Source organism: Mytilus galloprovincialis, chromosome 1, assembly GCF_965363235.1.
Source record: "Mytilus galloprovincialis chromosome 1, xbMytGall1.hap1.1, whole genome shotgun sequence".
NCBI lineage: Eukaryota > Metazoa > Mollusca > Bivalvia > Mytilida > Mytilidae > Mytilus > Mytilus galloprovincialis.
Genome location: NC_134838.1, coordinates 6,254,278 through 6,268,402, shown reverse-complemented (window position 1 = coordinate 6,268,402; position 14,125 = coordinate 6,254,278). Strand labels below are relative to the sequence as shown.

Here is a 14,125-nt window from a genome sequence, read left to right as displayed (position 1 = left end):
ACTTTAAAATTACAAAATAGACAAAAAAGATGGTTGTACAATTGTTTTATTTGGCTTAATTTTCATGTTATATTTAAGTTTTCTACAATATCGTAATGTTTTACATGTAAACAAACTTTCTGGAAATAGACTTTAGGTTTAAAATGGTGGACCATGCTGGACATGTGTATTTGCCCGGCGAATTAATTTGTAATTTGAAGGAATCAGAGAAAACATCGAAAATTTTAGTTGGACCAGGATTAAGACAAGATGAAGAATCTATAATTGTCACGAAATGCGGCTTACTCCGCTTCAAAGAGCCAAACTTTTATTGGATCGACTCTCATCTAAAACGGGTACATGCTTATCAAAGGGAGATAACTCTTATCTTAAAAAAAAACAAAAAAACAGAGGGAAATGATCAAGATCTATCAAGTGTTATTGTTGTCAAAGTTTACTAGCATAATTAAATTGGAAAAATGCGAAGGGTTCATATTTTTTAATTTTAAGGTTCTTGGGAAAATTGACAAATAGTGCCTTATAATCCTCTCCAGGGGCGGATGCAGGAATTTTCGAAAGGGGGGGGTGCTAACCCAGGGCACCCAGGGCAAAGGGGGGTGCAAAACATATGTCCCGATACAAATGCATTGATCGGCAAAAATAAAGGGGGGGTGCGCACCCCTGGAACCCCCCCTGGATCCGCCACTGCTCTCACAGAGACCTGAGACTACTATAAGTATAACACATAGTTATAGTAGTCTCAGCAGAGACTTGTCAAGAGCACAGGCGTTTGCTTGTGATAAAAAATTACCTATATACGATGTACTTTAATATAACCTGATAACACAAGGTACTTAACTCTCAAATTTGGAAAATGTTAGCTGGTTTTGAAATTCTGTTACATGCTGATTCCTCAGTGGTCAACCCTACTAAAACTTGTTATGTCGTAAATCTAATTTGATTTTTCTACATAATGGTGTATAACATGCCTACTTTTGTTGACGGAATCATCTGTAGCAGGCCTACCCAAGTATGTCGATCATAATTTTTTTCCTCTTCTGATGCCAGATTGGAAACACAAAACTTGCAGTAAATGATTAATTATAAAAATTATTTTAAAAAATACTGTTAGTTTTTGTCTGAATTGTGGGTCTAGGTGTGACACAGGATTGCTGTTTTTTTGTAAGCCTGACATGAAAATCAAATTATTGTGCCATGAAAATGGGTAATGAAGTCTAGCTGGACACAGGAAATAACAAAAATGAGAATTGCTTACAATAACATGGTGTAAGCAGAATACGGGAATCTGACAAAATAGTAAGCAGGATCCATATATGGCTTTCAACTATGATCAAAGCCCACACTGCATAGTAAGCTCAAAATTACAAAAGTAAAACAATTCAAACGAGAAAACTAAAGGCCTAATATGTATCAAAAATGAATGAAAAACAAATATTTTACACATCAACAAACAATGACCGCTGAATTCCAGGATCCTGACTTGGGACAGGCTTATACATAGGAATGCTTGAAAGGTGTCAAAGCAAAAACATATAAAAATCTTGTGTGTCAAAACCCTTTTAGTCCAAATTCTGGTATTATTTTAAACCATAGCCATCTATTTATCATGCTGTACATAGGCCTCATAAACAATGCTCCCTTATGCAGCTTTAATTCCATTGAAACTTTACTCAAATTTTGTATGCTTACTAATAATTTTAGGCAAAAGTAGTTTACTAATGTTCTCGCCTCATTAATTGATTTAAAAGGTAACAAACAAAACCTGATGGAATTGCACAAACCCTATCACATGTGTAGACATAGTAGGCATATCCTGCTTTGCCTGCATCACCCATCATGAAAATTCAGTCAGAGTGTCACAATCTGAAATAAAACATAAAATTAGCCTGTATAAACTTTTCCATCAATTAAAAAGATAGCTGTCAATGCAATATGGAAGCAAACATGGGAATACTTTTTTTCATATTTGGAAAGAAATGCATACAAACTGATACCATCCTAACATTTGAAATAGAATTGTTCTAAACTTATAATATAAATCGTGGGAATACTCTTTTCATATTTGGAAAGAAATGCATACAAACTGATGCCATCCTAACATTTGAAATAGAATTGTTCTAAACTTATAATATAAATTTCAACTGTATTCTGTTTTAGTATGTTGCTGTTAAGGGAGATCCAATCATAGGGATAGTTGCAGCTAAGGCAGGAGATGTATTTAGACTGGATATCGGTAGCAGTGACTTGGCAACTCTGTCCTACTTGGCATTTGAAGGAGCAACCAAAAGAAACAGACCTGACGTTAAGGTAATGTTGATCAGGCCAAATAAAAAAGTATGTGTGGTTCCAGTTACATCTAAAAAAAAAGTTAGGGTAGGTAGGTAGGGATTTTTTTTTATTTTATGGTTTTTTTTTACATTGAGTCTATGGGAGCAACATTCTGACTTTAACAGTGCTTAATGAAAAAGGACAATAAAATCTTTAGGGTAGGCTATTTTTAAGACGAAAAAGTAGGGAAGGTAGGGTTACCGGTAACTGGAACCATACATATATTTTTATTTTGCCTCACAGAAATATCTGAGAATTTTATAAGTTCATCTCAAAAGAAGTGTTAAATCCAAATTGGAAAATTACCTAACAAGATCTAAAAACATACTTAAATAAAACCTGTTCATAAAAAAACAATGACAATGGCAAACAAGAATGCACATGCTGAAATGTTTCGCCTTCTTTACTAATCATTGATATTATGTTGATAGTCCTAAATATAAAGCTTTATTACAACTGTCACATAAACTTAACCAAGAAAACTCAACATTGGCCAATGAACCATAAAAATGAGGTCCAGGTCAGAAGAACCATGCCAGGCAGGCATGTACAGCTAACAATTCTTCCATACAACAGATATACTGTTAACCAACTTAATTTCGCGAGCAATTTATTTTCGCGATTTTCGCGAGTAGAAAAATAACGCGAATATAAATCGTCGCAAATATGTAAAACTTGGATCTTTCCTTATTAAACTACATCAAGTAAATCCGAGAATCGCGAAATTAAATAGCCGCGAAGTGGTCAAGAAAGGGTAAAACTGAAATAAAGTATCCGCGAAAATAAGTTGGTTTACAGTAGTTGACCTTTTGCATATAGTTTAAGAAAAACAGACCAAAACAGAAAAACTTAACACTGAGCAATGAAGTCACATGTCAAATGTCCTTGACCTCATTTTCATGGTTCAGTGACCACTTGAAAAAAAAGTTCAGATTTTTTTGTAATGTTGAATTCTCTCTTATTATAAGTAATAGGATAATTATATTTGGTATGTGCGTACCTTGCAAGGTCCTCATGCCTGTCAGACAGTTTTCATTTGACCTCGACCTCATTTCATGGATCAGTGAACAAGGTTAAGTTTTGATGGTCAAGTCCATATCTCAGATACTATAAGCAATAGGTCTAGTAAATTCGGTGTATGAAAGGATTGTAAGGTGTACATGTCCAACTGGCAGGTGTCATCTGACCTTGACCTCATTTTCATGGTTCAGTGGTTATAGTTAAGTTTTTGTGTTTTGGTCTGTTTTTCTCATACTTTATGCAATAGATCTACTATATTTGTTGTATGGAATGATTGTAAGATGTACATGTCTAGCGGGCAGATGTCATCTGACCTTGACCTCATTTTCATGGTTGAGTGGTCAAAGTTAAGTTTTTGAGTTTTGGTCTTTTTATCTAATACTATATATGCCATAGGTCAACTATATTTGGTGTATGGATTTTTTTTATGATCTATATGTCAGTCCCACAGGTTTTATTTGACCTCAACCTCATTTTCACGGTTCATTGCTCAGTGTTAAGTTTTTGTGTTTTGGTCTATTTTTCTCAAACTATAAGTAATAGGTCAACTATATTTGTTGTATGGAAGCATTGTTAGCTGTACATGTCTGCCTGGCATGGTTCATCTGACCTTGACCTCATTTTCATGGTTCATTGGTCTTTGTTTAGTTATCTTGGTTAATTATAAGTTTATGTGACAGTTTTTAATAAAGCTTTATACTTAGGACTATCAACATAATATCAATAATTAGTAAAGAAGGCGAGACATTTCAGCGTGTGCACTCTTGTTATCAAGTAAAAAGGGATATGCAGGTGTTTAAAGGTATGGAGTTATTGTTCTTTTGACAACAAAAAAGAGAAGAGATGCAGTTAAAACACTAAAAAAACCATTGCGTATGTCGATAAAAAAATCTCCAGTTATGAGGCCCAAACTCCAGCTGAAAATTTCCAAATCTCCAGTTATGGCAACTCTGTCACATGTCTGAAACCATGACAAAATTTTTTGAAAATAATGTGGATTGTCCTTTGTTTTGTCAAATTTTGGGTACATTTCAATAATGAGCAAATAATTATACAAACAAAGCAAACAAGCCAACCAAAGTTTTATTCTACAACTCAAGCACTAGGAAATTAGCTCTAATAGATAGTTAATTTCAAGGGTGAGATATAATGATGTGGGTCTCATTGGGGTCTAAGCGTGACACGGGATTGCCGATTTTTTGCAAGCATGACACGTGAAAGTCAAATTATTGTGGCGTGAAAACGGGAAAAGAGGTCTTGCAGCCCCCGAGAAATGACAAAAAAAATGAGAATTGCTTACGTACATAGTGTAAGCGGGATACAGGAATCTGACAAAACAGTAAGCGGGATCCTGGATTGGAACCCCCCAATGATGGATTTTCATGTATATATAAATACAATTTGACTATGTACTTACTGTAATTTGTTTCAGGTTGGTGATATTGTATATGCTAAATGTATGGTAGCTAATAAAGACATGGAGCCAGAACTAGTGTGTATAGACAGTAATGGACGTAGTGGTGGACTGGGGGTCATTGGTAGAGACGGAGGATTTATGTTCCAAACATCGTTGAATTTGATTAGAAAGTAAGACTTCAAGGGGAGATAATCAGTATGAAAATTTCTAAATGAAACTTGATTTACAGATGGCTGTGTATTACATCTACTTATAACAGCAAATACAGCATGCATATTCAGAGTGACATGTAAACTATTTGATCTGCAGTTCACCAATATGAAAGTTAGTGTCAGTTTCTTTAAATGATAAAAAAATTTAAAAATATATGACAGCTAAAAGTTCCATATACAGAAGATACTTCTTTTAACTCTGAATTTTGATTAAAAAAAACATATATTACTGTGGATTCATTTATTTTAGTGGATAAAGGAAAACTTGTTTGTTCATGGATCTTTAACTTTAAGGTCTGCATACAAGCCTATAGAAAATTTGTCATTTCATTGGAACATTTAATTTTGTGATTTACCTGTACCCACACAATCCAAGAAATTGATATCTAACAAATGATAATGATACCACAGTAGCTAATAATTTTTGTGTAAAATTAATTTAATGACTTATTTTTTTTCTATTTTCAGACTTTTAAGTTCCGACTGTATTTTACTCAAGACCCTTGGTAATGGCATGCATTATGAATGTGCAATAGGAATGAATGGTCGAGTTTGGGTCAAGGCCAAATCTGTGTCACATACAATTGCTTTGTGTAATGCTATAAGTGCTGCAGAATACATGTCTAATGAACAAATCAAAGCTATGTGTAAAAAATTGACTAATGCTCTAGCAGGCTTTTGAAACTGGCTGGAGAAGATTAGGAATTGACAAACCGCTAATGAGTACAATGCCTGTTGAAAACTCCATGGTCAAGTTATCAGTTGGTACAGTAATATGTCTTAACTGCTGTGGTAACTTTGATGAGTTGCACATCAGTAAATGAATAAAAACATCCTTGCATCAGTTTGGACATTGAACTTCATTTGCCAAAGCAGCAACTTTTTAGCTCACCTGGCCCGAAGTTTTTTGTTGAGGAAAACATCAGACAGTATGTTATTGTTAACTATTAAAATGAAAGTGAATATCATTGGTTGTATTTTAGATGATTACTTAAAAAGATCAGAATTTGTACAGCTGTGTATATGTACATTTCTCATTTAACAAGTTACTAGTTCTCAGATCTTTTTAAATAAGATGGAATATGAGTGCCAATGAGACAACTCTCCATCCAAGTCGCATTGTATAAAAATTTAACAATTATAGATCAAAGTACCAGTATTCTAAAGTTTATTTGAATATTGTTTTGACCAATTTTAAAGAGAAATTGTATAATTATGCAGAGGATGAACAAATGACAAACGACACATTTATGCAAAGATATATGTGTTGGCAGTTACCCCCAGGTTATGCAATGGTTTTCCGTGTTGTTATTTGATGTCATTTGTGCCTTTGTTAGGCTTAAATCTGTCAGTATGAGCTAAGGAGTGAATATTCTAATGGGGATAATTTTCAAATGACTGCTTCAAGAAATGTTTTTTTATGACCACAAAATTTTTAAAGGAAAGGCTGGAATTGAGTTTTAGGGTTCTTGCTCCATGGGGGTTTCAATAATTGAGGGGGCAAAAAAGGGGCCCAAATAAGCATTTTTGTAGTTTCAGTCAGTGTTTAAGTGTATAAATCTCTCTGAAATTATACCACAAGTTTCCATACTACAAAGGGATGGTTATAGGGGGTATGGTTCAAAATCAACATGTTAGAATTAAAATTTGACAAAATTGATTCTGTTGAACTTTCTCATGTGCCTTTAAGTCAAGTTAAAACATTTTTAGTCTTGTAACATTGAACTTTATAATCGGGGCCAAATATGGCCCTTACCGAATTTTCTTCTTTGACACCTATGTTTCTAACATAAATATCATAGTTGTGCAGTAAGATTAAGAGCTTCGTATATTGTCTCCCTTGCTGACAACTAGGTATATTTTTTTCAGTTGTTTGGTTGCTGACTTGTTTTGTGTTTTCCCATATCTCCTTGCTTTTATATTGCTGAATTCTGCTTATAGTTACTTTGTTTACCTAAATTTACAGTACAAATGTATTGTTTTATAAATGGTGAACATAAAACTTTACTTTGCTTCATTTTATTCAATTGATCAATCTATTAATCTTTAATACAGTTGTATTTGTACAACAATGTTCTCAAGAAAACTTTTTTTCATAAAAACATAATTTTGATTGAACTAAAAATGAAAAACATTAAGAATAAAAACATTTTATTTACACAAAGTAATAAAATTAAGCATTTTTGAAATGCGCACAAAATTCAAAACTTCATAAATTATAAAAATACCCATGACTTCACAAGCATTTCTAATCTTCTGGGAAAATGTTACCCGTTTATGTTTATTATAAAGTGGTGAATATTCTCCGAATCAGTATGACAGTTAACAGAACTATTTGTATACATCAAAAGTTTTAATAAATCATAAACATTTGTATCAATGCATAAAAAATTAAAACTGTCAGATTTTTTACAAAAAATGATATTTATTTTGAAAAGTAATCACAGTTGACTAAATAATGTATAAATAAGATCTAAGCTATCAATCATACATTAAAACTTTCCCCACACCCACATGTTCCTTTTATATTTGGATTATTAAATATGAATTCAGAAGCTAATTTGTTTTCTACATAGTCCATTTCTGTTCCTAACAATGACAGCTGAGCTTTAGCATCTATCAAAATCTTCACACCTGCAAAATACAATTTAGAAATTACTTCTAGAATTTTGTGAATTTTAGACAATTTATAATGTAAGACAGTTTCCATCATTGATAGATCCTGTCAAAATATTTATTACAATATCTGAATATATATATATAATGACAATAAGGTGGGTCTCATTGGGGTCTAAGCGTGACGCGGGATTGCCGATTTTTTGTAAGCGTGACACGTGAAAGTCAAATTATTGTGGTGTGAAAACGGGAAATGAGGTCTTGCGGGACCCGGGAAATGACAAAAAAATAAGAATTGCTTACGTACATAGTGTAAGCGGGATACGGGAATCTGACAAAACAGTAAGCGGGATCCGGGATCGGAACCCCCCAATAAGGTTGAGGTTAAATAACATCAAAAAAATTAAATGTACTTTCTTTTTTATATGTAAATCAATTCAAATACTCAGCGTTATAAACCTTATATAAATGATTGTGAGAAATAAACTTAATCAAAACATCAATCTTTTTAACACTTGCCAAGAAATATTTTCTACATTTGCTATAAGACCTATTTGAAATGGGTGTTTTCTCAATCTGCAAGTCCACATTATTTTCAAAAAACTTTGTCATGGTTTTTGTCGAGCCTGCAACTTTTGTTGCAGAAACATCAACATAGGGATATTGATCCGGCAGCGGAGTTAGCTAACTTCTTAAAAGCTTTATATTTTAGAAGGTAGAAGACCTGGATGCTTCATACTTTGTATATAGATGCCTCATGTTACGAAGTTTCGGTCAGTCACATGTCCAATGTCCTTGACCTCATTTTCATGGTTCATTGGTTATAGTTAAGTTTTTGTGTTTTTGTCTGTTTTTCATATACTGTATGCAATAGATCAACTATATTTGTTGTAGCTGTACATGTCGCCTGACATGGTTCATCTGACCTTGACCTCATTTTCATGGTTCATTGGTAAATTTTGAGTTTTCTGGGTTAATGTTAAGTTTATGTGACAGTTGTAATAAAGCTTTATATTTAGGACTATCAACATAATATCAATGATTAGTAAAGAAGGCGAGACATTTATTTCAGTGTTTGCACTCTTGTTTATAATATAAACATGTAAGAAAAATATATAAACTTTATATATTTTTCTTACATTTTCAGAAATAATAAACACTAGGTATTGCCTAAAATACAAACTCAGCATTTAAGGTAATTTTTTGATTATTACACTTCATTTTTTTTTTTTTTTTTTTTTTTAATTGTATTCTAAACCAAGACTTATTTCAGTATACTTAGCCATATTTTGTGTTACAATTTTTTTTGGAACACTTCTATGCTCTTCGAATTCCTCTTATTTGACTTGAGAGGGATTTTTTTAGAGTGAATCTTACCATCTTGCTGAACTTCTTCATCAAACTTTCCCTTTTCTTTAGCATATTCTAATGTGTATGATAAACCATTGCATCCCCTTGTTTTCACTCCTATTTTCAATCCAATCTGAAATAAATAAATGAATTTATATCTTTTACAAATTACATTGTCACATTATAAAAAAAGCCTTGCATCATCATGAAAGAGATTCATTATTTTTACGGTGCATATACATGTACTCTGATTAAAAACTAAGTGTTTAAACTCAATAACACTGCAGATTAATATGATGTACACATTTATTCTGACAGTTTTTTAAAACATTCAAAAGGGAAATGCATTTATCAAAAAGTTTTTAAATATTTAAACCTAATTTTAAAAAGCTAAATAATTAGGCTGGATGATTGCAATAAATAATAATTTTACCTTAGTCGCACAAAAAATCTAGCTAAATGTTCATGATAACTGAAGTAACTACAGGAATTTCTGTCTTATAACATTTTAATGCCCCACCTACGATAGTAGAGGGCATTATGTTTTCTGGTCTGTGGCTCCGTTCGTCCGTCCGTCCGTCCAGGTTAAAGTTTTTGGTCAAGGTAGTTTTTGATGAAGCTGAAGTCCAATCAACTTGAAACTTAGTACACTTGTTGCTTATGAGATTATCTTTCTAATTTTTAAGCCAAATTAGACTTTTGACCCCAATTTCACGGTCCACTGAACATAGAAAATGAAAGTGGGAGTTTCAGGATAAAGTTTTTGGTCAAGGTAGTTTTTTATGAAGCTGAAGTCCTATCAACTTGAAACTTAGTACACTTGTTGCTTATGATATGATCTTTCTAATTTTTATGCCAAATTAGATAATTACCTAATTTCACAGTCCATGGAACATAGAAAAGGATAGTGCGAGTGGGGCATCCGTGTACTTTGGACACATTCTTGTTTTTATATGTACAATGTATATAATCATTTATCATGAACCAGTTTCAAGTATTTTTTTGTGTGAGTTCATTTAGATAACTACATATATGTGTGGGTGTGAGTTCATTCAAACAACTGTGTGTTTGTGTGTGTCCATTCAGCTAACTGACTGACAATGCATAAGAGAGGTTATCATTATCATTAAAGATATTTACCATATCAGGTCGATTTTCAAGTAAACCTTTAACTTTCTGTACAGCTGCTGAAGTCTGAAATGAAAACAAATAATGATGGATTGTAAATGTGATAATATAATTTATTTGAATTTGGAATTATATAAAGCTACATAATGACATATAAAAGGAGAAACAGTGTAAATATATTGGGTGTATTCCAAATTAGACTGCAAGGTCTGCATATCTAAATGATAATGTATTTTTTAGTAAACATGGTAAATTGTGGTTTAATTTTTTTTAAAATAGACCACATCTAAATGCTTTTATTTTATCATGGCAAGTAATATGTGGACAAAATTTGCTGACAGGTCTGATGGTTAGACATTTTTCAAGACAGTACACCATTTACAGTTGTTTAACAACATCATCCTTAAAACTAATCTACATGTACAAAATGTAGCTGCATAGGTTTTTCTGTACTCCAAGATAGCATGAACAGTAAAACACAGCCAATTTAGCCATAAGGTTTTCATGAACCTAAGATCAAATTCCATATTTAAACATAAAGGGGAAATGGCTTAAATTTAAGCTCAAAACCTCTTTAAATAAAAAATAAGTTTGCCAAAACAACTTTTATTATTATACACCTTATCACGATTTTAACTTTTGATGTCATACAACAATAAGTTATCTCTGTTGTGGCGTCAGATATTTTCTGTTGTGACGTCCAAATTTTATGGGAACCTTTTTTATGTCCAGTATGGCAGTAATGGCATATAAACAGCAGTAAGCTGTATAACTAGACATCACACAGGTTCCCGTTAAATTTTGAGGTCTTAATATCTCATAATCTGTTGCCAGAATGGAAAACTAATTGTTGTATGACGTCAATAGTTCAAGCTGGTGAGATTCTCCGGTAAGCCGGGAATAGGGATAAGGTGTATCATATGGCTAAATTGGTAAAAGGCTGAATGGATGAAAAGTCTTGTTTCCATAGCATTGCATGCATAAATGCTCTTTATATTACTGAATTTTTAGATATAAGAGGGTTAAAAAGTTCATCAGAAGGTACCAAGACCTTGTTGATAAATATTCTGTATTAAATTCACAAATAATACATGATGGTCTTGATGTATAGATTCTGCGTACTGATGTTGTTTATCATCTTAACAACATGTTTTATTGTTCTTTCATTTGTCTTTGTTCTACTATTAATATTACTGTTGGATTGTTTTATGTAATATCCATTTAACGTGGCTCGGTACTTAAACATCCTGTCGATGTGTTTGGATTGTCTTTCATTTTTTGCTGGTGTGTTTTGTATATGCGACCTTTTGTATTTCTTTGGTTCTTATAACATGACTCTGTACTTTAAAAGACCCCCTCAGTATGATATTGTTCTATTTTATGTCATTATGATATATTTCTATTATGAATTACAAAATATGTTGAACCACAAACGTCAAAATTCTTCAATCGCGTAGTGGAATGATCTAATTGTGGATGCTTATAAATTCTATATAACTTTTGGACTATTTTAAATCTCAATCTATTTCTGAAATTAATTTTTACATACTTTTGATATTTTTAACCCTGTACGCTAACATTGCCTATGTGAAATTTTAAAATTGTTTGTATATACATTGAACAATTATTTTCCGACGTCAGACACACGAATCAATGAATGTGTTTGTAGATAGATGAATTTGTGTTCTGTTAAATTGTTTCTTTTAAAATTGTTACAAGATGATGACTGCTGTACCCATATTTTGACTATTTTATTTATTATGTCTGTTTAGTTCACACATCACTGTAGTGTAAATATAACAGAATTTGATGAGACTGTCATCAAAGTGAGAGGGTTAGCGCTATAAAACCAGGTTTAATCCACCATTTTCTACATTAGAAAATGCCTGTGCCAAGTCAGGAATATGACAGTTCTTGTCCATTCGTTTTTTATGTGTTTTGTTATTTGATTTTGCCATGTGATTATGGACTTTCCGATTAGATTTTCCTTTAAGTTCAGTATTTTTGTGATTTTACTTTTTAGATGGAAAGGATGTTGAGTTATATAATAAAATCTTATTCTTGTCGTTTGATTATGCAGAATGATCACTGCAAAAACGTAGCTCAGTCAGGGGTTTCATTATCTTTCATGTTGACCGTAGGTACATTCCTATTTGTAGGTGGTACTTTTCAATGTATTCAATGAACATCTTATATAAATTATAAAAATTCCTGAATTCAGGCGGTACTTATCAGTAGCATAGGAGGGTAAAAGTACCGGTTACCGCCTCCTAATGAATGGCCTGAGCTCTATTGTACTTTGTAAATGTATTTGCCATATGGTCTATGGTCCACAAATATCAAAATTATCAAAAGGACCTTTAATAAGTGCTTCGTATTCGTAGCTAGCAGAATGAGCATAATTGTTTGTTTGTTTTTATTAATACCAAAAGGCTACTAGCTTTTCGTCGGTTCTCTTCCACGGGTTAGACCTGCCGTATAGTACTATATTATATTCTGAACGTCTATATTATTGTCATTATGGCAAACGTGTGTTGCGTAATTTGTTTTCGTCTGAAATGACCTTCATACGCAGTAATGCTTACCTTAAAAAATGACGACTTTCTAATAGATTATCAAATATTTGAACACAATGCATCAGTTTGAACTACATACCATGACAATTGGTGCTCTGGTTGGCAACATTCGTGTTCTAGTTACTGCTCGGACCGTGGCTCCCACGGCTCGAGAGGCCATTTTCTTTGTTTACGCCGGCTGGTTTTCCTTTGACACAATAATTTCTGAAATCCCTTACGTCTATCATATTTTAAGGTACCAGTCTTATTTTGAGATATAACTGAAGAACTATAAAAGATTCAAATAAGTAAGGATTAGAACGGTCGTAAAACATAACTATTTCACTTTAGTAATAATACTTAATATTTTATTCAATAAAATATCAAGCACATGAATTATTACAATACTAAATATATACGATACATAAAAACAATACTAACACATACTTTGTACAATATAATGGCATTTTATGAGTGGAGTATCCTTAAGCACCATATAAGGCACAAAATGTGCACCATAATTCAGTTACCTTGTTTTGTAACCCCCATTGACATAATGGTTACATTGGTTACACTCATACAAACTATGATGGTTACACTCATACAAACTATCATAAAACACCATATTCAGATATTCTCAAATCAAGATGAAATGAAAGAGATGATTTAGATTTTAAGCATTGACTATTATTTTGATATTTTAACTAGTTGCCAAATTCAAATTCATCTAATATGTTAGCCCAAGCTGCTTTTTATACGACCGCAAAATTTGAAAAAAATTTCGTCGTATATTGCTATCACGTTGGCGTCGTCGTCTGCGTCGTCGTCGTCGTCGTCGTCGTCGTCGTCGTCGTCCGAATACTTTTAGTTTTCGCACTCTAACTTTAGTAAAAGTGAATGGAAATCTATGAAATTTTAACACAAGGTTTATGACCACAAAAGGAAGGTTGGTATTGATTTTGGGAGTTTTGGTCCCAACATTTTAGGAATTAGGGGCCAAAAAGGGCCCAAATAAGCATTTTCTTGGTTTTCGCACAATAACTTTAGTTTAAGTTAATAGAAATCAATGAAATTTAAACACAATGTTAATGACTACAAAAGGAAGGTTGGTATTGATTTTGGGAGTTTAGGTCCCAACAGTTTAGGAATTAGGGGCCAAAAAGGGACCCAAATAAGCATTTTTCTTGGTTTTCGCACCATAACGTTAGTATAAGTAAATAGAAATCTATGAAATTTAAACACAAGGTTTATGACCATAAAAGGAAGGTTGGTATTGATTTTGGGAGTTTTGGTCCCAACAGAATAAGGGGCCCAAAGGGTCCAAAATTAAACTTTGTTTGATTTCATCAAAATTTAATAATTGGGGTTCTTTGATATGCCGAATCTAACTGTCATGACTGTGTATGTAGATTCTTAACTTTTGGTCCCGTTTTCAAATTGGTCTACATTAAGGTCCAAAGGGTCCAAAATTAAACTTAGTTTGATTTTGACAAAAAATG

The 14,125-nt window shown here is 32.7% G+C and overlaps 2 protein-coding genes across 2 annotated transcripts; one reads left to right on the top strand and one right to left on the bottom strand.

Moving 5' to 3' along the window:
• Nucleotides 1-110: 110 nt before the first annotated feature.
• On the top strand, nt 111-5,945 carry LOC143064143 (exosome complex component RRP40-like). The gene is made up of 4 exons (XM_076236768.1): nt 111-335; nt 2,158-2,307; nt 4,781-4,935; nt 5,446-5,945. Exons 1-4 carry the CDS (start codon nt 144-146, stop codon nt 5,657-5,659), a joined length of 711 nt encoding a protein of 236 aa, XP_076092883.1. The 5' UTR covers nt 111-143; the 3' UTR covers nt 5,660-5,945.
• A 1,166-nt stretch (nt 5,946-7,111) lies between these two features.
• On the bottom strand, nt 7,112-12,879 carry LOC143064131 (iron-sulfur cluster assembly 1 homolog, mitochondrial-like). The gene is made up of 4 exons (XM_076236732.1): nt 12,727-12,879; nt 10,084-10,137; nt 8,971-9,076; nt 7,112-7,611 (listed from the first exon to the last, which is right to left on the bottom strand). Exons 1-4 carry the CDS (start codon nt 12,805-12,807, stop codon nt 7,463-7,465), a joined length of 390 nt encoding a protein of 129 aa, XP_076092847.1. The 5' UTR covers nt 12,808-12,879; the 3' UTR covers nt 7,112-7,462.
• Between the last annotated feature and the right edge of the window lie 1,246 nt (nt 12,880-14,125).

Bases quoted from the DNA above. Each gene is read 5' to 3' on its own strand.
- LOC143064143 (XM_076236768.1), top strand. From the start codon at position 144: ATGGTGGACCATGCTGGACATGTGTATTTGCCCGGCGAATTAATTTGT. The intron at 2,308-4,780 runs GTAATGTTGATC...AATTTGTTTCAG, and splicing joins GAAACAGACCTGACGTTAAG to GTTGGTGATATTGTATATGC. The intron at 4,936-5,445 runs GTAAGACTTCAA...TTCTATTTTCAG, and splicing joins TCGTTGAATTTGATTAGAAA to ACTTTTAAGTTCCGACTGTA.
- LOC143064131 (XM_076236732.1), bottom strand. From the start codon at position 12,807: ATGGCCTCTCGAGCCGTGGGAGCCACGGTCCGAGCAGTAACTAGAACA. The intron at 10,138-12,726 runs GTATGTAGTTCA...TTTTCATTTCAG, and splicing joins CCAGAGCACCAATTGTCATG to ACTTCAGCAGCTGTACAGAA. The intron at 7,612-8,970 runs GTAAGATTCACT...TGTATTTTGCAG, and splicing joins TGAAGAAGTTCAGCAAGATG to GTGTGAAGATTTTGATAGAT.